Genomic DNA, 25238 nt, shown 5'->3' with positions numbered 1-25238 from the left:
AAATGAAAAGTAAATTATATAGTTTTAGTTTTTTGTAAACTACTTTGAGGGTGTTTTCTCCCCCCTGCCCCAATCAAGTGGTATATAACTTTTACGAAATAAACAAATGGAGAAATCAGCCACGGTTGGCAGCTGGCAAGCATGGCACCGCATATCGCATTGCTTCTTTGTTGTCGAAAGTCTGGTATCTGTTACATGCACACACACATGTGAACAAAGCCATTTTGCTTCTTGAACTTGGCAGAGGGATCCTGACATCAGCAAAGGTGAGCGGATTCAGTCCCTTGCAAAGCAAGGGTTTAACAAACAAAGGGAACTCCGTATCCGTATAAAAGTTAAAACTGGATACAGGAACAGGTCATATTGTGAATACAGTGGTACCTTGGGTTAAGAACTTAATTTGTTCCGGAAGTCCGTTCTTAACCTGAAACTGTTCTTAACCTGAGGTACCACTTTAGCTAATGGGGCCTCCTGCTGCTGCCACGCCGCCACCGCGCAATTTCTGTTCTCATCCTGAGGTAAAGTTCTTAACCCGAGGTACTATTTCTGGGTTAGTGGAGTCTGTAACCTGAAGCGTATGTAACCTGAAGCATCTGTAACCCGAGGTACCACTGTAAACTTTTTCTTGTGGATTAAGAGAGGCTGGAGATCTTGCAAATACTGCTACTCAGTGGCGTAGCGTGGGGGGAGCAGGGGGGGCTGGCCGCACCGGGCGCAACATCTGGGGGTTAGGGTTAGGGTGCGCAAATCCACGGGTTAGGGGGCGCAAATTGCTTGCCTTGCCCCGGGTGCTGACAACCCACGCTACGCCACTGCTGCTACTCAGTCAACCACGGTGTGCTTACCTAGCACTGACTGCGGAGACCTCTGGCTCCACCTCCCAGGAAAGGGTAGGAACCAGCAGCTTCCCCACCCTCTCCTGCGCCCCTGTCTCCCAGAACCAGAAGGGAATGGAAGAGAGAAGAGCAGAGGCAGCTTCCATGCGGGCATAGCCTCCGGCGGCATGTGTGCAGCCCGTTGGGGGAAGGTTCATAAACTGCTGGAGTGGTTCTCAGTTGCTGCAAGTGTTACATGAAGCATGAACATGGGAATAGCTGCCTAGACTCTAGACTGGCGTGCGTGGGTATTCGGAGCCGCGGAAACAGTGGTAAGTGTTCATTCTTTGACAATGAAGAGTATGTATGCGACGACAGCCGCACGGATGCTACTAGCCCAGAGATGGAAAGAAGATAAAGCACCTACCAGAGAAGAATGGCAAATTAAACCGTTGGATTATGCCGAAATGGCAAAACTAACCGGAAAGCTTGGGAACCAAGAAGACCAAAACTTTAACAAAGAATGGGGAAAATGTGTAATTTATCTTGGAGATCACTGTAAGCAGACGAAAACTACAGCAGGATTGCAATAACACTTGTAATGTAACAAGAATTATGGAGATAATTGAGCCATATAAAACAGGGACTATTGAAAAATAGGCAGTTGAAAAAGTTAACAACAGGACAAATGGAGGGGAAGGTGGGAAGTCTAGAGATTTCTTTAAATGTGGATGTGTATGGTTGTATGGGGATGCGGGTGGCGCTGTGGGTTAAACCACAGAGCCTAAGACTTGCCGATCAGAAGGTTGGCGGTTCGAATCCCCGCGATGGGGTGAGCTCCCATTGTTTGGTCCCTGCTCCTGCCAACCTAGCAGTTCGAAAGCACCTCAAAGTGCAAGTAGATAAATAGGTACCACTCCGGCGGGAAGGTAAACCGCGTTACCGTGCACTGCTCTGGGTTGCCAGAAGCGGCTTAGTCATGCTGGCCACATGACCTGGAAGCTGTACACCGGCTCCCTCGGCCAATAAAGCGAGATGAGCGCCGCAACCCCGGAGTCGGCCACGACTGAACCTAATGGTCAGGGGTCCCTTTACCTTTACCTAGGGTTGTATTGTTATAATTTGATACTTGTAAAATAAAATACAAAATACTTCAAAAAGAAAAGACATCGGAGAGTGACCTAACTGCTGTATGCATTCCTTTGGCCGTGAAGCATCCTTGACAGATAGGCTGGGAACTGAAGCCGAGACCCTTGACTAGAGGCTTTTAAGCAGAGGCTGGATGGCCAGCTGTCATGGATGTTTGAGTTGAGATTCCTGCATTGCAGGGGGTTGGACTAGATAACTCTTGGGGTCCCTTCCAACTCTGCAGTTCTACAATTCTCTGATTCTAGGACCTTCTGCTTGTTCTAACAGCGAGTAATGGCCCCTTCCCAGTCTTTCGTCCGATTCTGAGCTCCTTACCTAGGATAAAAAGGATCTCAACCGAAAGATCACAGATGCTGGGGGGTGCCCGAGCCACTTCCGGAAGCCCCTCATCTTTGGTGCCGCTGAAGCAAACGCTGTAGGGCACGGTCACAGCCACGTACAGGGTGGCCAGCAGAATCAGGCCATCCCATCCGGCCTTGAAGGTCCCATAATGCAGGAGGATGAAGGGGGACTTGCGCGCTGCAGCCACCTTGTATTCGGGGAGGGCAGGCTTCTCCCCAAAGACACCCTGGTGGGGTGGGGGGGGAGAGAAGGACAAGAGCGGTCACCACTCCAAATCACAGGGCTGTCTCCCATATCGGCTGCCCCTGCATCAAAACCCACACAGTCCAGGCCACATGGTAAGTGGACAGCAAAGCACCGCAGGCAGCCCAGGCAATCTAAAAAGGTTCCCTTGCCCATGCACACATACCTTGTGGAGCTTTCGCTTCCCTTTGCCCTGCTTCTGGAGATGCCCGGAGAGGTGGTAGAGGACAGCCCGGCTCCGGCGACGGTTGGCGTTGAAGCCTTTGGCCCCAGCTCGGCTGTAACGTCGCCGTCCACCTGACAAGGGCAGACATTTGGTGGGTTAAGATAAGAGATGCTCCTTTACATTCTTATGGAAGTGGCAAGTCTGAGGTGTGCATGTTCCCAGCGGAAAATAACAACAACAACAACAACAACTAATAATAATAATTTATTACTTATACTCTGCCCATCTGGCCGGGCCTCCCCAGCCACTCTGGGCAGCTCCCAACAGGATATTAAAAACACAATAGAATATCATACATTAAAAATGTCCCTAAAAAGGGCTGCCTTCAGATGTCTTCTAAAAGTCAGATATAGTGGTACCTCAGGTTAAGTACTTAATTCGTTCCAGAAGTCCATTCTTAACCTGAAACTGTTCTTAACCTGAAGCACCACTTTAGCTAATGGGGTCTCCTGCTGCTGCCGCGCCGCCACCGCACGATTTCTGTTCTCATCCTGAAACAAAGTTCTTAACCCGAGGTAATATTTCTGGGTTAGCGGAGTCTGTAACCTGAAGCATATGTAACCCAAGGTACCATTGTAGTTGTTTATTTCCTTGATGGGAGGGCGTTCCACAGGGTGGGCGCCACCACTGAGAAGGCCCTCTGCCTGGATCCCTGCAACTTTACTTCTCGCAGTGAGGGAACCGCCCAAAGGCCCTTGGAGCTGGACCTCTGTGTCTGGGCTGAACGATGGGGGTGGAGACGCTCCTTCAGGTCTACTGAGCTGAGACTGTTTAGGGCTTTAAAGGTCAGCACCAACACTTTGAAAGACACACCTGCATTTCTGGGTGATTCCACACATTCCTCTCTATTGTTGCCTAGAGTGGATCTCCATTTCTCCTGAATCTCATGCATATGTAGATCCTTAAGTTTCGATGACAAGGCTTTCAGCATGCTCACGAGCACACACACACACACACACACACACACACACACACACACACACACATATATTGGAGCAAGCTTGTTTTCTCTAGCTCTATAGGGCAGGACTCAAAACAACGCCTTCAAGTTGTGTGCAAGAAAGAAGATTCTGACTAAATAAACATCAGGAAGAACTTTCTGGCAGTACGAGCTGTTCGGCAGTGGAGCAGACTCCCACCAGAGGTGGTGGACTCCCCTTCTTTGGAGGTTTGTAAACAGAGGTTGGGTGGCCATCTGTCATGGATGCTTTAGTTGAGATTCCTGCATCGCAGGGCGTCGGACTAGATGACCCGTGGGGTCTCTTCCAATTCTATGATTCTATGACCATACTCATGTTTATCTGCTCATTAACATCACATTACCAAGGGGTGTGCATATATATGTGTGTGTGCACGCACACGCAAAAAAGGATGCATTTCCTACAAAAGAGACACAAAACCTTTTGATTCCATAGCACTCTGATATGCTAAGTCCTTAATAATGATAAGATACTTTACAGGACAATCCTATAGCTCAGTTCTAAGCACTATGGAATTCAGTGAGAATCCTGTTCAGATTTTGATTGCAGGTATCTCTCCTGTGTGCCTGGATGTCTTGCCGTATGTCTTCTGTCTATACCCTCCTTCTACGCTGGCATGCATACGCTCCTCTTTACCCATTAGCTACGACAATGCACAGGCAACAATGCTAATCTTGCACACACACAAAGGAGTTGTCAGAAATTCCATCTAGCAGAGTAACTCTGCCAGCTAGCAGAACTAATTGGCTGTAATGCCATCCTCCGTGTGGCATTGCTGCTCTGAAGGAGTATAAACACATTATTTTAGACATGCATCTCCAAATGTAGGAGAAGGGAGGAAAAAACCCTCTTCCTGCACGCACAAAACCCAGGGGCACAATTCACAGAGAGTAAAGCAAACAAATGCCTGTAAAGTTAATGGGAGACCTAGGTGAAAAATTAAATGTTTCTGTACAAGCTCAGGGGCAGAGCACATGGTATGCACGCAAAAAAGGAGTCCCAGGTTCAATGCTCACTATCTCAAGGTTGGGAAAGACATTGCCGGTAAGTGTGCCCAAGGATCAAGCTAAATACAGCGTTAGTTGCATGATTGTGTTAATTGCATGATTCTGTGCACCTGTAGGGCACACAGAAATGTGCAATTGCTGTTATTGTACCTGCAAATAACAGCAATTGCAGATGCACTTGTGACCCGCTGCCCACCTACGTCTCTGAAGTGTGGCTCCTCTGTAAAATGGCTGGATTGTTTCGCCACAGTGGTGCATGCTCTGGTTATCTCCTGCTTGGACTACTGAAATGCGCTCTACGTGGGGCTACCTTTGAAGATGACCCGGAAACTACAACTAATCCAGAATGCAGCAGCTAGACTGGTGACTGGGAGTGGCTGCCGAGACTGTATAACATAATGTTTGAAGTTTTATTCTGTTTTTAGAGTTCTGTTGGGATCCGCCTAGAGTTGCTAGGGAAGAAGTCCTGAAAGACCTACATTGGCTCCCAGTACATTTCCGAGCACAATTCAAAGTGTTGGTGCTGATCTTTAAAGCCCTAAATGGCCTCGGCCCAGTATACCTGAAGGAGCATCTCCACCCCCATCTTTCAGCCTGGACACTGAGGTCCAGCTCTGAGGGCCTTCTGGCGGTTCCCTCCCTGCAAGAAGTGAGGTTACAGGGAACCAGGCAGAGGGCCTTTTCGGTAGTGGCACCCACCCTGTGGAATGCCCTCCCATCAGATGTCAAGGAAATAAACAACTATCTGACTTTTAGAAGACATCTGAAGGCAGCCCTGTTTACGGAAGTTTTTAATGTTTGATATTTTATTATGTTTTTAATATTCTGTTGGGAGCCACCCAGAGTGGCTGGAGAAACCCAGCCAGATGGGCAGGGTATGTATGTATGAATAAATAAATAAATATTACAGTCGTACCTTGGTTTTTGAACAGCTTAGTTCACAAACAACTTGGAACTCAAACGTCACAAACCCAGAAGTAGGTATTCCTGTTTGCAAATTTTGCCTTGGAAGCCGAACGTCCGACACAGCTTCCATGGCTTCCGATTGGCTGCAGGACGCTCCTGCAGCCAATCGGAAGCCGCGCCTTTGTTTCCGAATGTTTCAGAAGTCGAACGGACTTCCGGAACGCATTCTGTTCGAAAACCAAGGTACGACTGTGCTATTATTAACTCCACGGCCCCCACCTGCAAGTTGCTGCTGTCCAACCATGTTTCCTTGCGAAATGAAAAACACAGGGAGCAATGGTCATCAGGGAGGCTGGAATGGGCAGTTTTCATGAAATTTCAGATGCCAGAGAAGGCTGTGCAGGATTCCCCAGGTGCAGGACAGGGATCCCAATTTGGTACACTGTTCGCTGTCCCTCTTTGCAGCTAGCAAAAGCAACATATATTATGCCAAAATATGGGCAACTTTTTCAGAATGCAGCGTTTGGCTTCCCTTGGCAGGGGAGTTGAATGTGGAGGCAGCAGAGAACAAACAGCACAGTTGCATCAGCAGAAGGGCTTGGGCAGCAGATGCCAGAACCATCACAAGTTATTTGGACAGGACCAGAGCATTAAAGTACAATGTACTTAAGAAACTACATTGACATGGGGCAGAGGGGAAACTTAACATTTTCAGATAATTTCCAGCAAGGGGGAGAGTTACTTAACGCAAGTCCACTTTTTCACCGCTGCATGTGCCGTGATATGCCAAATAAATAGGGTTGCCACTTCACTGTGGGCAGGGCACCCAAACAGAGCTGTTTTTCCCAGCACAGAGATGTAGGTATAATAATAATAATTATAATAAAATAATAATTTATTATTTCTACCCTGCCCATCTGGCTGGGTTTCCCCAGCCACTCTGGGCGGCTTCCAACAAAAGATTAGGTAACCATTAGGTCCAGTCGTGACCGACTCTGGGGTTGCGGCGCTCATCTCGCTTTACTGGCCGAGGGATCCGGCATACAGCTTCCGGATCATGTGGCCAGCATGACTAAGCCGCTTCTGGCGAACCAGAGCAGCGCATGGAAACGCCGTTTACCTTCCTGCCAGAGCGGTACCTATTTATCTACTTGCACTTTGACGTGCTTTCGAACTGCTAGCTTGGCAGGAGCAGGGACCGAACAACGGGAGCTCACCCTGTCGCGGGGATTCGAACCGCCAACCTTCTGATCGGCAAGTCCTAGGCTCTGTGGTTTAACCCACAGCGCCACCCGTGATTAAAAATACGTTAAAACACCAGTCATGAAAAACTTCCTTAAACAGGGCTGCCTTCAGATGTCTTCTAAACGTCAGATAGTTGTTAATTTCTTTGACATCTGATGGGAGGGCGTTCCACAGGGTGGAACAAACTTCACCTGCTGAATCTCTGCCTGTCACGCTGCTATTAAAGGCACAGGAGCCAGGCCCGGGACTGTGTGGGAGGGGGAGTTGCTAACTCTGTTACAGTGTGTGTGTGTGTGTGTGTGTGTTTGTGGGGGGTTCTACTGGTAAAGTTTCAAGTCATTTGGAGCAGTATTTTTTATTTATTTTCTCTGTCTGTCTCCTCCTCCTCCTTACCTGTCCTAATTCACACCTTCTTTAGCATCTGTTCAAGGAATGCTTGCCTTTCACTTTTAGAATTGCGGGCTAAAAATGGCAGCATGTTTTGGTAGTCAGAAGGAAGGAAATCTGCTAAAATTATCTCACATGAAGCCCTGCTAAAGATGTAAAGGCACAGAAAAAAATAGGGGATGGTGTGGGATGCACTCCCCACATCAGCAATTTCCCTAGGATTTCCTCTCTCTACCAGCTACTGAAATATGACCTTTCTCCATCGCACAATCTCTAAGAGCTCTCAGGCCTCTCTGGTCCAACCATGGCTTGGGGATGTGGTACTCTCCTGATGTCAATGGACTACAACTCCCATCAGCTTCAACCAGCATGACCAATGGTCAGGGATGATGGGACTTGTATCCAGCAGCATTCTGAAGGCATCGTGTTAGCTACCCCAGCATAGCCCAATTTGGGCGTGTTACGGTAAATTTTTCAGCTTTTGAATTCCAAAAATGAGGGTGCTAAAAAGTTGTAACATGTCTTGGGAATTCGAAAGATATTTGGGTCAAATTAATATAATTTAGTTTTGCTTGGTAAATAAAATGTTTCTCAAACTGCACAGAAATCATTTGAAACAATTGCCAAGTACTTGCAGTTGTGTTACATATTAATATTACTGTATTTTATTTATTTATTGGTGTTATTGTTATTTCGCATTACCTGACATTTTCAGAAGGCAAAATTAAAATTCTATCGTTTCCTAAATGCAGTTTATTTCTTATTGACCACAACACGATTAGCGATAGCTCAGCAGTAGAAGAGCCAGACTGAAATACCCCTGAACCTATAGGAAAATACCGTAATATCTGGGATACAGCAATGTCTAAGTGTTTCACCAGACACAGGAGGACAATTGAAGGCACAATGAATAGAGATACCTTCCAAGAAACGTGGACCCCTTTCTTTAACTATACTAATGACCAAAATCAATACACCAACCACTCAATATTCTCAGTGGAGTGGTTACATTAAGTAATATGTTGAACATGTAAGTGCATGTCTAGAGACAATGGATAAAGCAAACATCATTAAGATGTACTGCTGGATAAGTTGTTTAGTGCTTCTTGTATTTGTTTAAAAACCAGTAACAATTTGTTTTTAAAAAGCAGTTTATGTGCTTCTTCACCAAACAAAGACTTACCAAGCTAAATGTTCTCCAGTCACAAAAAAATAACCACAGATTTGAATTCCTCACACCCAACAATTTTATATATATTTCTATATTACGGTCGGAGACCAGCTTATAAAACACACTTAGGGGTACAATCTCAGAAGGAAAGCGAACATTTAAAACAATGTACAACAATAAATTAAAATTTTATAAATGTGATAAGTGTATAGACACTTAAAACTTTAAGATAAGCTGCCACAGAGAGATGACCCAGAATCACCCATGGAACCGAGTTTGGGGATTTTCTTAACAAACTAGTTTGAGTCGGGGGATGGTCTGCACCTACAGATCTGTACCCAGAATCTGGCAGCCATCCGGGTTGTCTTATGATCTTTGCCTAACAGGAAAAGGTCTAATTTTTGCTTTTGCAGGAGGTCAGCGAGCCTCACCAGCAGTGCCTCCTCATAAAAGGGACATCTAAAGAACAAGTGCTCTGGACTTCCTATATCCCCCAATGAACAGGCTCCAAGTCTCTGAGCATATGGGACTTCACCCAACAACTTATTTTTAAGACCCCTGGCTGAAGAAGTTTCACTCTCTAAAATGACCTCTCCATGGGACAATCTCTGCTCTCCCTAGCCAGTGTGTCTCCTCACCTCCTTCCTTCCAGTTGTCCGCAGGTGCTCTGCTCTTGGTCTCTGTGATGTCTTTGTGGGAGACTAGAAAAAGAGCCACTTCTCCCTTTTCATTCTTGATAGGCACCACATCCAGGAGACACCAGAAGGGGACACCTAAGGAGACAAGCAGTCTTGTTTGTCAGATGATAATAACTGTTTAAGCAATTGTAATGCACTGTGCAAGATGCTGCATGGGTTTTCATTGTATTCTATTGATCATTGTATTTGGCTGCATTGCAATTTATTGAATTACAGTTTGAATCCTGTAAATTGTAAGTGCTCTTCGCAGACGTGCCGTGGACCACCTGGATGAAAGCACACCTCATCTTGGGAGCCCCTGGTCTAGATTACAGAACAGAGGAGACTCTACTTGGACAGATGGGTCAATTGCCTTGCCTTGCCTTTCACCTTCTCTTCCCTTGGAGACCTTAGGGTTTGGGAAGAGCTGCTAAACAGCCTGTCTGTGCCTCACCTACTCTTTCTTGCCGTTACTGGGATGCCTGGTCCAATAGGTAAAAGTAAAGGTAAAGGACCCCTGGATGGTTAAGTCCAGTCAATGGCAACTATGGGATTGTGGCACTCATCTCACTTTCAGGCCAAGGGAGCCGGTGTTTGTCCACAGACAGCTTTCCGGGTCATGTGGCCAGCATGACTAAACTGCTTCTGGCATAACGGAACACTGTGACAGAAACCAGAGTGCACGGTAATGCCATTTACCTTTCCGCCGCAGTGGTACCTAGTTATCTATTTGCACTGGCGTGCTTTCAAACTGCTAGGTTGGCAGGAGCTGGGACAGAGAAACAGGAGCTCACCCCGTCACGGGGATTTGAACATAGCTGTCAACTTTCAGATTTGAAAACAAGGGATCTATATCCTCCCACACCCAAGGCTCCACTTTGCTGCTGTGAGAGGGCCAATCCAGCAACCCGCCCCAGACTTCAGCCTTCTACACTCCAACATACGAGAGACACCTCCCCACTACGCCCCACAGAGTCACGAGGCCCTTACCAGGGCAGCCCCATCTGTGAGAAAAGGACTCACCGCTTTTCCTGTAGAGGATGAGCTCCGCCTTAAATTCCTTGCGCTCGTCCAGCGCCTTGCGGATCTGGTTGCGTACGAGTTCGCTGGTGTCAGGTCCATAGAGGAAGCTGCAGGCACAGCAGCGCTGCATGACCTCAGCCCGGGAGAAGCCGGTCAGTTCACAGAAGCCATCGGAACAGTAGACCACAGGGAAGGCGCCACGGACTTGGGCATTGCCCAGTACAAAATTGCTGTCTGCAAGAGAGAGAGGGGGAGGGAGGGAGGGAGAGATGCCTACTGGGTGACTTTGGTTCTGGTGAAGATCTTAGTTCAAGAACCTGCCACCTAACCCAAAGAATTACTCGGGCAAGTCATTACTCCTTAGCCTTTGGTCTGGCATTCACACCGCTTGGGGCCCTTCCAGGCTGTTATTGTTGTTTATTGAATTTATATACTGCCCTGTCGGGGACGCGGGTGGCACTGTGGGTTAAACCGCAGAGCCTAGGACTTGCTGATCAGAAGGTCGGCAGTTCGAATCCCCGTGATGGGGTGAGCTCCCGTTGCTCTGTCCCTGCTCCTGCCAACCTAGCAGTTCGAAAGCACGTCAAAGTGCAAGTAGATAAATAGGTACTGCTCTGGCGGGAAGGTAAATGGCATTTCTGTGTGCTGCTCTGGTTCACCAGAAGTGGCTTAGTCATGCTGGCCACATGACCTGGAAGCTGTACGCCGGCTCCCTCGGCCAATAAAGCGAGATGAGCGCCGCAACCCCAGAGTCAGTCATGACTGGACCTAATGGTCAGGGGTCCCTTTACCTTTTTTACTGCCCTATAACCGGAGGTCTCAGGGCATTTCACAAAAGGTCATAATATATGAAATAAAAATAAAAACAATACAGTAATCCGATAACACCCCCCCCCAAAAAGAGCCACATTTTAAAGGGTATAGGTTGTTGATTAGGTCAGCCAAAGGCCTGGTTACAAAGGAACGTTTTTGCCTGGCACCCAAAGGTGTATAATGAAGGCGCCAGACAAACTTCCCTAGGGACAGCATTCCATAGACGGGGGCCACTGCAGAGAAGGCCCCGTTCTCATGTTGCCACCCTCTGGACCTCTCGAGGAAGAGGCACACGAAGGAGGACCTCAGAAGATTATCTCAGGGTCTGGGTCGATTCATATGGAAAGTGGCGGTCCTTGAGGTATTGCAGTCCTGAGCCATTTAGGGCTTTATAGGTCAAAATCTATGGTGTTTAATTGTGGGCATATTCTGCAACATGTTCTTGACGCAATATCAGCACCATGCTCTAACCAACGGAACTATCCATTCACGAGCCCAATAATGAATGCACAATAAAACACATGGAAACCCCCAGATCTCATCTCATCGCTTGATGATGTAAACACTCCATGGCTCTCAGCTGAATATTTGAACTAAGGGCTCAACTATAAAAAGGTAAAGGTAAAGGACCCCTGGATGGTTAAGTCCAGTCAAAGGTGACTATGGTGTTGCGGTGCTCGTCTTGCTTTCAGGCTGAGGAAGCCGGCGTTTGTCTACACACAGCTTTCAGGGTCATGTGGCCAGCATGGCTAAACCGCTTCTGGACACTGTGATGGAAACCAGAGCACACAGAAATGCTGTTTACCTCCCTGCCACAACGGCACCTATTTATCTACTTGCACTGGCATACTTTCAAACTGCTAAGTTGGCAGGAGCTGGGACAGAGCAACAGGAGCTCACCCCATCATGGGGATTTGAACATAGCTGTCAACTTTCAGATTTGAAAACAAGGGATCAGCAGCCTCAAAAATAAGGGATCAGCAGCCTCACCTGTCCCGGGGACAGTCTACGGGATATCTAACAATCCGGAATAGCAGCGGGAAACGGCTCTGGAATAAGGGAATTTCCCGCAAAAAAAGGGAAGGTTGACAGCTATGGATTCGAACCGCCGACCTTCTGATCAGCAAGCCCAAGAAGCTCAGTGGTTTAGACCACAGCACCACCCACACTGTGCATACTGCACAGACACCAAGCCATCAGTGACTTTCACAATGCATGGCATTGCGACGACACAGCTCTTTTCAGCTGTTTGCACATACCACAGCGAAATGCAACCAGCCCTGGATTTCAACAGCGACCATCAGAAATGGATTCATGGTGCAACACGTGCAAGAAAAGGAGCACGTATGTTCGATGCATAAACACTGAAACTACTGAAAATGCACGGCTAAGTGAGATATAGGGAGCGGCACCAGTGGCAAGGCAGGAAACTCCTGGTACTGTTGGAAGGGGACCTGGGGAGCTGTGCAAGAAGAAGAAGAAGAGAAGAGTTTGGATTTGATACCCCGCTTTATCACTACCCGAAGGAGTCTCAAAGCGGCTAACATTCTTCTTTACCTTCCTCCCCCACAACAAACACTCTGTGAAGTGAGTGGGGCTGAGAGACTTCAGAGAAGTGTGACTAGCCCAAGGTCACCCAGCAGCTGCATGTGGAGGAGTGGAGACGCAAACCCGGTTCACCAGATTACGAGTCTACGGCTCTTAACCACTAGACCACACTGGCTCTCAAGGTTAGGAATCTCAAGGTTAGGAATCAAAAGGTTAGGCTCGCAAGGTTAGAATGCAAGCATTCACGAAACACTGACATCAGGAAAGAGTGGGGAAATAACCTGTCAATGGAAAGGAAGAAGGTGCGTTGAGGAACCATAGATGCAGAATAGAGTTGGGAATGTAAAAGTGCTTTATCATGTCCCATCCTCCAGATGCCCAGTATGGGGTGGAAGGGAGGGGAGGGGCAGTCAACATTCCTAGTTCCTCTTCCCCACCGTCTCCCCAGGAGTTGGCACCATCTGGTACATCCCCAGTTTCTGACTATTTTTACCCTGTTTGTTCCATGCAGAGTTAGTCATCGCCTGCAGCATCTGGACTCAAACCCCCAACTTCTCACCAGTGGAGAGCCAGAGCCCTCCCTCCCCTCCCCCCCCCCCCCCGGCCGCCTTGATTCATTTGCATAGATTTGAATAGGAATGGTGCTGGAGTGGCATTTCTCTTTGTCCCTACTATATCCAGAGGATCAGTCTGTGTGGAGGTGGGATGCTGGAAATGGATCCTAGAGAAGGCTGTTTGGTGAGGAGGAGGATGAAAGAGCGAGGGCTTTGCCAGAACAGGCAGAAGAGTGAGGCCTAGTGGCTACAGCAGAAGAAAGGGTGTGTGTGTGTGTGTGTGTGTGTGTGTGTGTGTGTGTGTGTGTGTAAAAGAGGGTTGGCAGTGGGGCAGTTTACAAACAGCAGAGGAACGGGACAAGCCAATTTAAGACACACACCAGGTCATGCCTAAAACCCGAGTGAGCGAACCCATTAATATAGGAAGGTTTATAGCATGGGAAGGCAAACTAAGGCCCGGGGGCCAGATGCGGCCCAATTGCCTTCTCAATCCGGCCCGCGGACAGTCCGGGAATCAGCGTGTTTTTACAGGAGTAGAATGTGTGCTTTTATTTAAAATGTATCTCTGGGTTATTTGTGGGGCATAGGAATTCGTTCATATCTTTTTTCAAAATATAGTCCGGCCCCTCACAAGGTCTGAGGGACAGTGGACCGGCCCCCTGCTGAAAAAGTTTGCTGACCCCTGGTTTATAAGCACTGAAAGTTGGTGAAGGTGAAGGTGATTAGTTGATTTGGCATTCATAACTACCCAAGCCTTTCTGTGTGTCAAAGGCCAGACTACACATTACACAAGTTTCTGTGGAACCCAGAAGTGGACAATCAGGAGCAAAGGAAGGCTGGTTCGTGGCATCTTTACCCCTACAGAGAGAAAAGCGGCTTGAGGGGGTTGGGTTTAAAAGGGGAAACAGCTGGCAGGGAAAGGATTAAGCACTTGCTCTCTGCTTTAAAGCGGAATTTCTTTAATTGATTGACTGATTTCACAATACAGTGGTACCTCGGATTACATACCCTTCAGGTTACATACGCTTCAGGTTACAGACTCCGCTAACCTAGAAATATTACCTCGGGTTAAGAACTTTGCTTCAGGATAAGAACAGAAATCATGCTCGGGCAGCGCGGCGGTGGCAGGAGGCCCCATTAGCTAAAGTGGTGCTTCAGGTTAAGAACAGTTTCAGGTTAAGAACGGACCTCCAGAACGAATTAAGTACTTAACCCGAGGTACCACTGTATCTACATAACAAATGAAACTGATCTGTAGAAAATGTAACCTGAAAAAAGAGACATTGCACATGCTTTTGGAAACCAAGAAATCTTTAATAAAAAATACTTTTAAAATAATAATCTACATAACGCTTTTTTGTAATACGACCCCAAAGTGGTTTACGGAAAGAGCAGAACAATAAAAGTATATGTTAAAAAGCAGTTAAAAACGACTATTTAAAACATTCAAAAATAATTAAAACCAGCAATCAGCTGAAACCAGATTAAAACACACAACATTCTATACATCTGGATAGGGTTGCCTAAACAAAAAATGTTTTTTAGTAGCTAGAAGTTTCCCATCTATTTCCAAAGCAAAACTTATAACCTAAAAATAATGCTACATTTCCAAAAGACTGGGGAGAGGTCCCTTTGATGTCCCACAATAAAATATTTGAGGGTGCCAGCCCCCCCAAGTTGATGGACATTGCTATTCAAATGGGGTGGGTATGCCCATCATGTGATATTTTTGTTTTTTATTCAATATTTTATTCAAGTTGGCACCCCTGACAAGGAGACCACCACCAACAGACCTGCTTCTCCAAGGCTCAAAGCAGAATTCTCCCAAGCCCAAGGGAGCAGAGCAGAAGCAGCAAGTTCAAACCTTGGCATTTCTAGATAGGTCTGGGGAAGTCCTTGCCTTAAACCCTGTTGAGAATCCCTGCCAGTCAGTGCAGGGATGGATGGATAAATCACCTGACCCAGTAGAAGGCAGCTTTCTGTGTTCCTGAATTATTATTTTTTTACACCTCTTTTAACACTTCTTATTTCAACCTTCTCCCTTGCCATATCTCCTAGAACAGTTCAGACATTGCTAATTTCATATCCCTCTGAAATCGGGCCTCTCCTGCCCCTCCTTGACTCCACACCAAAGGGAGAGCTTATCCCCGAACCTGTAGGCAAGATGTGCTCATCTCAAACCTCTGAGGAGATGTTGTGTGGGTACTAAGGCAATGAGCCACCAGGGAAGGGGGAGAGAGAGAGAGAGGGTCATGCAACCAGCAGTGACAACAGTGCAACTGAGCTGTTTCCAGGAATACACATGTGGAGCCATCAGTGACAGACTCTCTTGTGGGAAGGACCTGCAGATACATTAGGACTACAGACTTAAACTGGCTCCAGAATTATCTCCGGTCCTCGTGGAACTCTGGGAATTGTAGTTCTATGAGGGGTATGTGTGTTTCAAGGATCTTTTTCAGGGCATTCTCAGCATCCTCACCAATCAAGCCCATTAACCTGGTGTAAGCTTGTAACAACAACAACAATTATTTTATTATTTACGGTATACCCCAACTCATCTGACTGGGTTGCCCCAGACGTTCTGGGTGGTTTCCAACATATATAAAAACAGAATACAGTAGAATCTCGGTTTTCAAATGTAATCCGTTCTGGAAGACCGTTCGACTTCCAAAATGTTCAAAAACCGAAAACTGAAAGCTGAAGCCTCAATACAATAGGCAAACTCAACACAGAAGCCGTGAGGTACATTCGGCTACTGAAAATCTTTGGAAAACCGAAGCAGTTACTTCCGGGTTTTCGGTGTTTGAAAGCTGAAACGTGCATCAATGGAGATGTTTGACAACCAAGGTTCCACTGTAAAACATTACACATTTAAAAGCTTCCCTATACAGGGCTGCCTTCAGATGCCTTCTAAAGGTTTATAAATTATAGTTACTCATCTCCTTGACATCTGATGGGAGAGTGTTCCAGAGGGTGGGTGCCACTACCAAGAAGGCCCTCTGCCTGGTTCCCTGTAGCTGAATATGCCCTTGCTATGGAGACTACTGGGAGCATCCTTACTCTGTGAGTGTGTTGGCCAAGCAGCCTTGTTCATGGGAGATAAAACCACAGTGACCTAAAGCAACCAGCCAACCTCTTTTATGATCCAAAATAATAAAAAAGTTAATTTGAAAAATAATGAAGAAGGAAGGTGTGGGGGGTAGGGGTGAAAGATTAGTGGAATACAAAATAAAGCAAAACCCAAACTAGGAACATAGGAAGCTGACATATACTGAGTCAGAGCATTGGTCCATCTAGCTCACTATTATGGTCTGCAAGGATGGCTTTCCAAGGTTTCAGGAAGGGGACATTCCCAGCCCTACCTGAAGGAGCATCTCCAGCCCCCATCGTTCAGCCCAGACACTGAGGTCCAGCTCCGAGGGCCTTCTGGCAGTTCCCTCACTGCAAGAAGTGAAGTTACAGGTAACCAGGCAGAGGGCCTTCTCGGTATTGGCACCCGCCCTGTGGAACAGCCTCCCATCAGATGTCAAGGAAACAAACACCTATCTGACTTTTAGAAGACATCTGAAGGCAGCCCTTAGGGAAGTTTTTAATGTGTGATGTTTTATTGTGTTTTTCATATTCTGCTGGGGGTTGCCCAGAGTGGCTGGGGAAACCTAACCAGATGGGCAGGGTATAAATAATAAATTCTTCTTCTTCTTCCTCCTCCTCCTCCTCCTCCTCCTCCTCCTCTTCTTCTTCTTCTTCTTCCCACCACCACCTGAAGAGGCCAGGTACCATGGACCTTCAATATGTAATGCAGGTGGTTTGCCACCAAGAGTTATGGTTTCTCTCCCCTAAAAAAGGTAAAGGTAAAGGGACCCCTGACCATTAGGTCCAGTCATGTCCGACTTTGGGGTTGCAGCGCTCATCTCGCTTTATTGGCTGAGACAGCCGGCGTACAGCTTCTGGGTCATGTGGCCAGCATGACTAAGCCGCTTCTGGCGAACCAGAGCAGCGCACGGAAACGCTGTTTACCTTCCTGCCGGAACGGTACCTATTTATCTACTTGCACTTTGACGTGCTTTCGAACTGCTAGGTTGGCAGGAGCAGGGACCGAGCAAGGGGAGCTCACCCTGTCGCGGGGATTTGAACCACCGACCTTCTGATCGGCAAGTCCTAGGCTCTGTGGTTTAACCCACAGTGCCACCCGCGTCCCCATTCTCTCCCCTAGCAAAGTTAATAAAGCGCAATGACACAAGTTTCTCATCTAGCTCACCTAACAACTGATAAAGCCGCAAGTACTTGGAAAAGCAGGAGTCTTCAGGATGCTCCAAAGAAGACAAAAGGCTACTAAATTAAATAAGCCAGCCCACCTATCCTTGGGTGGCAGAGGGGTAGGCAGTGGGGATTGAGCAATGGGGAGGGAGAACCCGGGAGAACAGGAGGGGCATGCCTAGGCAAGGAAACTTCAGAGCTGCGCACCTGGGGGAACTGTCATTTTGCCAACACAGGGGAAGAAATGCAGAGAGTGGGCTCCTGTCGAATCTCGGAAATGCTATTCCGCAAAACAGGCAGCCACACTAAAGGTCCTGCTTCGAGTTAAGGTGCCCTTGCCCCAAACATCTAAGGGACCCCACTCCTTTCTATAAACCTGAGTGACATCTGTCTGCCTCCTGCAGCCAACTCTCATTCTGAACAGCGCCAGAGCCTGCATTCTGTTCCATATTCCACAGGCAAGCCAGTAGATAGAAGGTATCATCTCACCTACTCCAGTTTAAGCTGGAGAGCCCCCCCTCCTTGCAATTCAGCTGGAAGGACTCTGCAAACTTGCTTATTTCAATTAGCCTGCCTGTTTGCCATCACTGTCGTTAATGGCCTTCCCTTCACAATGGCAGCCCCACCAGGGGGCAATCTCAAGAGGCACTAGCACACTCCAAGCAAAGCACAACCCAGTTTCCTCAAATCTTGGCTACTGCGAGAGCAGGAAGGGAGGGCAATAAGGAACCAAAAATAGCATTTTCGAGGCCGGTCCTTGCAAGTTCGGCAGTTTTGCAAATCACAGAAACGTCCTGGGCATCTGGAAACTGTCACAGAAATCTGACTGCTGCCCGAAGGTTTGACAATTCTCAATTCCTGCAGGATCCTTCATCATATCACAGACAAATAACTCTCCTGGGATGCTGCCATGATGGTCTGTATCTGGCCCTTGGTACACCTACCGTCCTAATAAATCCACTCAGAATAAAGGCAGAAGTCCACGTTTGCAGCCAAAAGCATGTAAATCAGTGTCGTCGTCCCCCAGTACTATATTCCAGCCACCCAGCCCATGACTTCTGTTTGCCTTTCACACTCTTCCACTCAGCCTCATAGGTTGCAACCACTGTACCACAGGGGTTGGCTTATTAGTGCGTGTTACAGCAAAAACAGCAAAGGCTGTGTACACGCCATATGTTTAAAGCACATGTATTCTCCCAAAGAATCCTGGGAACTCGCTTCCCCTCGCAGAGCTACAATTCCCTGCACCCTTTAACAAACTACAGTCTCCAGGATTGGAAGGGGGGAGCTATAGGTTTTGGATGTGATTTAAATGCATGGCGTGTGTGCGCTTGTTTGTCTTCTTGCACCTTAAATGTATTATTGGCATCGATTTTCATGAGTTACAGTCCACGTTGTCAGGTGCGTGAAGTCAGTCTGAGCTGCAGCCCTGTTTAGGGAAGTTTTTAGTGTTTGGTGTTTTTAATATTCTATTGGGAGCTGCCTAGAATGGCTGGGGAAACCCAGCCAGATATGTGGGGTATAATAAATTATTATTATTATTATTATTATTATTGATACACATACCTATGGGGATGATGATGATTATTAATATTATTACTACTTACTAACTCCCCTTCCTCTCGGAGGAGCCCAGGGCATCAAATAACAAACCAGCAAAACAATACAACTTTTCTATTATTATTATTATTATTATTATTATTATTATTATTATTATTATTATTATTATTATTATTTTAAAACCCCACACATTAAGAATACCTAAAAACGTTTTAAATCAGTCAACATATGCTCACAGCTAAGCATTTCAAGGTAAGGATTCCAGGAAGAGCATCCCTCAGCCATCAAATTGCTGGATGAGCAGGGATCCTTCTAAATTCCCCATGAGTGTTAATAATATGGGAGACACATGCACTTCCCCAGGGAGGGAATTTCGCAAATGGAGAACCAGACCTATTGCAGGTCATACTAACCAGGCAGTACCCAGGCCAGCATTACTAAACCACTTCTGGTGCAATGGAACACTGACGGAAACCAGAGTGCATGGAAATGCTGTTTACCTTCCTGCCACAATGGTACCTATTAATCTACTTTTGAACTGCTAGGTTGGCAGGAGCTGGGACAGAGCAATGGGAGCTCACCCCATCGCAGGGATTTGAACTGCCGACCTTCTGATCAGCAAACCCAAGAGGCTCTGTGGTTTAGACCACAGTGCCACCCACCAAATGCTTTTAAGCCCACGTCTTCCCCCGAAGACTCCTGGAACTCTAGTTTACCACACACGGTGCTACAATTCCCAGCATCCTTAAACTACAGTTCGCAGGGCAGGGGTAGGCAACCTAAGGCCCATGGGCCGGATGCGGCCCAATCGCCTTCTAAATCCAGCCCACGGGCGGTCTGGGAATCAGCATGTTTTTACATGAGTAGAATGTGTCCTTTTATTTAAAATGTATCTCTGGGTTATTTGTAGGGCTTAGGATTTCGTTCATTATTTTTGTTCAAAATATAGTCCAGCCCACCACATGGTCTGAGGATTGGTGGACCGGCCCATGGCTGAAAAAGGCTGCTGACCCCTGTTCCAGGGTTCTCTGGGGGAAGTCATGAGCTGTGCATGCAGCCTCTATGGGAATTGGTTCCTAATGTTCACTAAAATCTCTCATTGGACTTCTCCCATCCCAACATGCTGCTAGGTTGCCTTCGCCCACTGCCAAGCCTCCCGATACTTCACTGTCTATACAGGAATGAATCCTTCCTTCCTTCCTTCCTTCCTTCCTTCCTTCCTTCCTTCCTTCCTTCCTTCCTTCCTTCCTTCCTTCCTTCCTTCCTTCCTTTTTTGCATCAGAGTGGCACTTTGCAGTGAAGGGCCATTCCATCTGCTGCTGCAACAGAGGTGCTAACCTTACAAATGATTGCCCTAGGCTGCTACCTATAATTGCCTATATGCTTGCGGCTGCAGCTGTAATCAACAGCACCAGATGAGGAAATGCTTTATAAATAGCAGTCCCTCCTTCCAAGAGACAGCGGCTTTATCTCAGTGCCCGGGAAAGATCCCTGGTGCAGAAAGAGCCTGCACCACAAGGCACAGGATCCCTTACTTCACAGCTACATGTACTCTTGTGTTCTTCACAACAAAACAAAAACCACCCAGACATTTAGTACCAAGGGCAGCCCAATCTCTGTATCACGAAAAGCTGGATTCTGCAACCATTGCTCTGATGAAGTGCAATTGAACTGATTTGCTTGCTCTCAATAATATTCTGCTCCTGCTAGCTAGGGGGAAGGGGCAAGGAGCTCTGAAGGTCCAGTGGTCACTGAGGTCCAGCTCCAAGGGCCTTCTGGAGGTTCCCTCACTGTGAGGAGTGAAGTTACAGGGAACCAGGCAGAGGGCCTTCTGGGTAGTGGCACCCTCCCTGTGGAACACCCTCGCATACGATGTCAAGGAAATAAACAACTACAGTGGTACCTCTGGTTACGTACTTAATTTCTTCCAGAGGTCCGTTCTTAACCTGAAACTGTTCTTAACCTGAAGCACCACTTTAGCTAATGGAGCTTCCCGCTGTCGCCGTGCGTTTTCTGTTCTCATCCGGAAGCAAAGTTCTTAACCCGAGGTACTACTTCTGGGTTAGCAGAGTCTGTAACCTGAAGCGTCTGTAACATGAAGCATATGTAACCCGAGGTACCACTGTATCTGTCTTTTAGAAGACATCTGAAGGCAGCCCTGCCTAGGGAAGTTTTTAATGTTTGATGTTTTATTGTGTTTTTAATATTCTGCTGGGAGCCACCCAGAGTGGCTGGGGAAACCCAGCCAGTTGGGCAGGGTATAAATAATAAATTATGAATATTAATATTAATATTATTATGAAGCCCCTCCTCTCCTCAGGTGACCCTAGTGGTGCAGCGATAAAACTGCTACCACATTTGCAAAGCTAAGCAGGGTCTAGTCTGGTTTCAAATTGGATGGGTAACCACTTGTTGAGATCGATTGGGTGACCCTCGGGATCTCTTTCCAACTCTACAATTCTATGATTCCTGGGGTTTCGTGTTCTTTCGGAACCCCGATTTGCTATGCAAAGACCTGCTGCTAAAGACTGCAGTTTCTAGGGATTTCTGTGCCTAGTGCCATTCTGTGTTCATGTTCCGTGCTTGCACCAGATATCAAAGGCACGCAGCCCTTAGCATGCAAAGGCACCAGCCTACACGACTGCTCTCTCATTAAGGTGAAACGAGGCCTTGTTTCTCTCCCTCCCTCCCTCTGCCACCAAGTGAACTTGCCATGGTTGCATCAGACCCTGGGCTGCTCTTTTCAAGCGCTCTCCTCCTTCCACGCTTTTGGCCCGGCCCTCTGTACAACGCCACAACGCCAGCCCCACACCCTTCACCCTCAAGGCAGCCTTGCTTTGTGTGAGCATCGCCGTTTAACACGCAGCTCCGAGGGCCCACCTCCCTACTGCTCTGTTGTACATCACTCCGAGCCGCGCTGCAGCTCTTTTGAAATTAAAAGGCAATTAAGACGTGGGGTGGCAGGGTGGTGGCGGCAGGCAGGAGCCCCCCCTCCTCCTGGCTGTTTTAACTGTGCTCCCCCAGCTCCTCTCTCCCCTCTAATTATACCCAGGGTGACAGCAGATTTCAGGCTTCGCATGCACCCGTTAGATCTGCTTGAGTTGGTGCCTACGAGAACGCCGAGACCTGCTCTGTAATTTGCCTGCTGTTGTTACTCACTATTAGCAATGTGGGATGGGTTAGGTATTTATAGAGCAGCCGGGTTTCTGGGATCCTCGGGGAGTTATCTGGTTAAGTGCATCGGACGAAAGCAAAAGAGGGAGCAGGCACCCTGAGCGACCCACTCGGCCCGTTGGCTCCTTGTATTTAACCTTACTGTTGACCCTGCTTCCCCACCACCACCCGGTGCGAGCTGGGCAATCCTCTCTCTTGCTTTTTCAGTTCCAAGCAGAGCAGGCAGCAGCAACGAGGGGTTTAGCAAGGCCCCCCTGGGGTGGGTCAAATGCATGGCTGTGAGTCACCAGGTCTGGTGCAGCGAAGGATCTCCAGAGGTCCTGAGAGAGAGAGTGAGCTGGGATCTCCTGCAAGCCCCTGCCACAACCTCCTCCTCTTTCACAGCACGCATCTGCCTCCTTTATTCTCCCTCTTCCTGTCAAGCTATTCTCTACACTCCCCTGCTTCCAATGCGAGAAGCCACTTCCCTCTTCTTCTCCCTCTTTGTGCCTTCCTTTGGCCATCACTGCCACTCAACTCCTGTGTCAGCTTCAGGCAAGATGCCTTCATTGGCACCACTCCCCTCCAGCAGTCAGGCTGCCTCTTCACTGCAGCAGGACCACTGCGTCCCTTGTGGGCAGATTCCCAGTCATGCTGGCCCTGCTTCCCCCTCCACTGCCCCACCGTGGGGGCTCATTTGGCCTCTCCCTCATCCCACCTACTTCCCCATCTACTGTAAGCTATTTGGACAGAGGTTGCGCCATACGTTGGCTTGGAATACAACTTGATTGCCTATTTGTATACAGCTAGGGTGAGAGGGTGGGAAACATCAGAAACAATTCAATGTTCTTTGCAGCACGTTGTGCCAAAAAGAACTGCAAAAATACCCGCCAGCAATTTGCACTACTCTGCATTTGCTAAATTAGAACATAAGCTGCATACCCTCCAACATTTCTCTGATGAAAATAGGTACGTCCCATTCCATTTTGCTATTTACACCCCGCACATCTGACTGGGTTGCCACAGCCACTCTGGGTGGCTTCCAACATACATAAAAACACAATAAAACATTAAAAAACAACTATACAGGATTGCCTTCGGATGGCTCGGGGATCAGATAACTCCATACCCTCCAATATTTCTCCAGTGAAAATAGAGACGTCCTAAGGTGGCCCTGTGGGTTAAACCACAGAGCCTAGGACTTTCTGATTAGAAGGTCAATGGTTCGAATCCCCGCCACGGGCTGAGCTCCTGTTGCTCGGTCCCTGCTCCTTGCCAACCTAGCTGTTCGAAAGCACGTCAAAGTGCAAGTAGGTACCACTCCGGCGGGAAGGTAAACGGACTTTCCGTGCGCTGCTCTGGTTCGCCAGAAGGGGCTTAGTCATGCTGGCCACATGACCCAGAAGCTATATGCCAGCTCCCTCGGCCAATAAAGCAAGATGAGTGCTGCAACCCCAGAGTCGTCCGCAACTGGACCTAATGGTCCTTTACCCTTTACCCTTTAAGGAAAATAGGGATACTTGGAGGGTCTGAAGTTGTGCCTGATGGTGTTAGATATTTTGGCACCTGAAGCGAATCACAGAATTGCCCCCTCCAATCAGGGAAGAAGAGGGGAAGGGAAGATGTACACTGGGAACAAGGTGAGAATGAAGATATACATCAGGAAAAAGCAGAGGTGAGAATCAAATCAACCTGACCTGATGGTTGAACTGGGAATCAAAGGCCACTGTGAGGGGGGAAGTGGCCCATTCTGAATCACTCTGGGCAGGTACAAAGCTCAGGGTACCCCTGAGGGCAGCTCCTGCCATTTCCTCCCTAGGGGTTGGGGAAGACCAGCAGTGCCCCCTATTCACTAAGAGCCGCTGTGGAAGAGGCATTGGGTGGGGCTGCCAATTAGGTGACAGATCTGGCATCCAATGAGAGTGCTGCAGCTCCTGCTGCCATTGCAGCCGTGGTGGCTGAAGTTGGGTTTCTTGGAGGCCAGATCTGCTGCCCCTGTGGATCCTGCCGCCCGAGTCCGTCACCTCAACTTGCCTCGTGGGTGGGCCGGCCCTGGCTGATGTAATACTTTTCCTTGACATTCGTGCATCATGCACCCTGGGATTCAAACTGAGAGAATGGCAGATTGGTCGAAAATAGATTGAAATGAAGTTTCCGGTCCTCAGGATTGCAGAAAGTAAATCCCTAACGTGAATGCCATCTTCAGAGAAGCTGTGGCACGTGTGAATGAAGAGCAGCAACAAGTATTTCAACTATCATGGGGTTTTCGTTTTGTTTTTTAAGAAAGAATGTGTGAAAAGTTCTGATGTTGCAACCAGGTGGTGAGGTTGCAATGCGCACCTTGGCATTCCTTGCAAAATGTTGTTTGAGGTTGCAGTTTTCTACCTTGCTGCTCATCTGTGACACATGAGCTCATTCCTATGAATGGTGCGTCCATACAAGGCACCCGTTCACCGTCTCAGCTGTTCATCTTAATCTAGTCAAAAGGGATCCCCCAATAAGGGAACAGTCACCAAATTTGGAGCTGTATACATTTTTGAGGCATAACCCTCACAATGCAACTAGATAAGACTGTGGGGGGGGGAGCCTGTGATCAGACCTCTGGTGTTGTAAAAGGGTAAATGAAGCAGAGGGAGAGGAACAATTTGGATTGGGTCCATGGCCGTAGAGGGCAGGGGGGGTGCTTCTCACCCCCCCCTATGCTGTGGGAAACTACAACTAATCCATAATGCGGCAGCTAGAATGGTGACTGAGAGTAGCCGCCAAGACCATATTACACCGGTCCTAAAAGACCTTCATTGGCTCCCAGTACGTTTCCGAGCACAATTCAAAGTGTTGGTGCTGACCTTTAAAGCCCTAAATGGCCTTGGCCCAGTATACCTGAAGGAGTGTCTCCACCCCCATTGTTCTGCCCAGACACTGAGGTCCAGCTCTGAGGGCCTTCTGGCAGTTTCCTCACTGCGAGAAGTGAGGTTACAGGGAACGAGGCAGAGGGCCTTTTTGGTGGTGGTGCCCGCCCTGTGGAACGCCCTCCCACCTGATGTCAAGGAAATAAACAACTATCAGAATTTTAGAAGACATCTGAAGGCAGCCCTGTTTAGGGAAGTTTTAAATGTTTGATGTTTTATTGTGTTTTTAATTGGGATCCGCCCAGAGTGGCTAGGGAAACCTGGCCAGATGGG

General features: G+C 47.8%; 1 protein-coding gene across 1 annotated transcript in view; it reads right to left on the bottom strand.

Annotated features, from left to right (window-relative positions):
* Positions 1–25238, bottom strand: part of KCNH3 (potassium voltage-gated channel subfamily H member 3) — a 68963-nt gene that overhangs the window by 22789 nt on the left and 20936 nt on the right. The window contains exons 2-5 of the mRNA XM_081181279.1: positions 10172–10405; positions 9110–9244; positions 2716–2846; positions 2280–2532 (exon numbers count right to left, since the gene is read on the bottom strand). Of these exons, the coding sequence (XP_081037405.1) occupies positions 2280–2532; positions 2716–2846; positions 9110–9244; positions 10172–10405 (753 nt within the window). The remainder of the gene's footprint in view (positions 1–2279; positions 2533–2715; positions 2847–9109; positions 9245–10171; positions 10406–25238) is intronic.

The sequence above is a fragment of the Podarcis bocagei genome, assembly GCF_964188305.1.
Source record: "Podarcis bocagei genome assembly, chromosome: 2".
Lineage (NCBI taxonomy): Eukaryota > Metazoa > Chordata > Lepidosauria > Squamata > Lacertidae > Podarcis > Podarcis bocagei.
The sequence above is the reverse complement of the archived record's forward strand: the minus strand, read 5'-3'. Positions and strand labels throughout refer to the sequence as shown.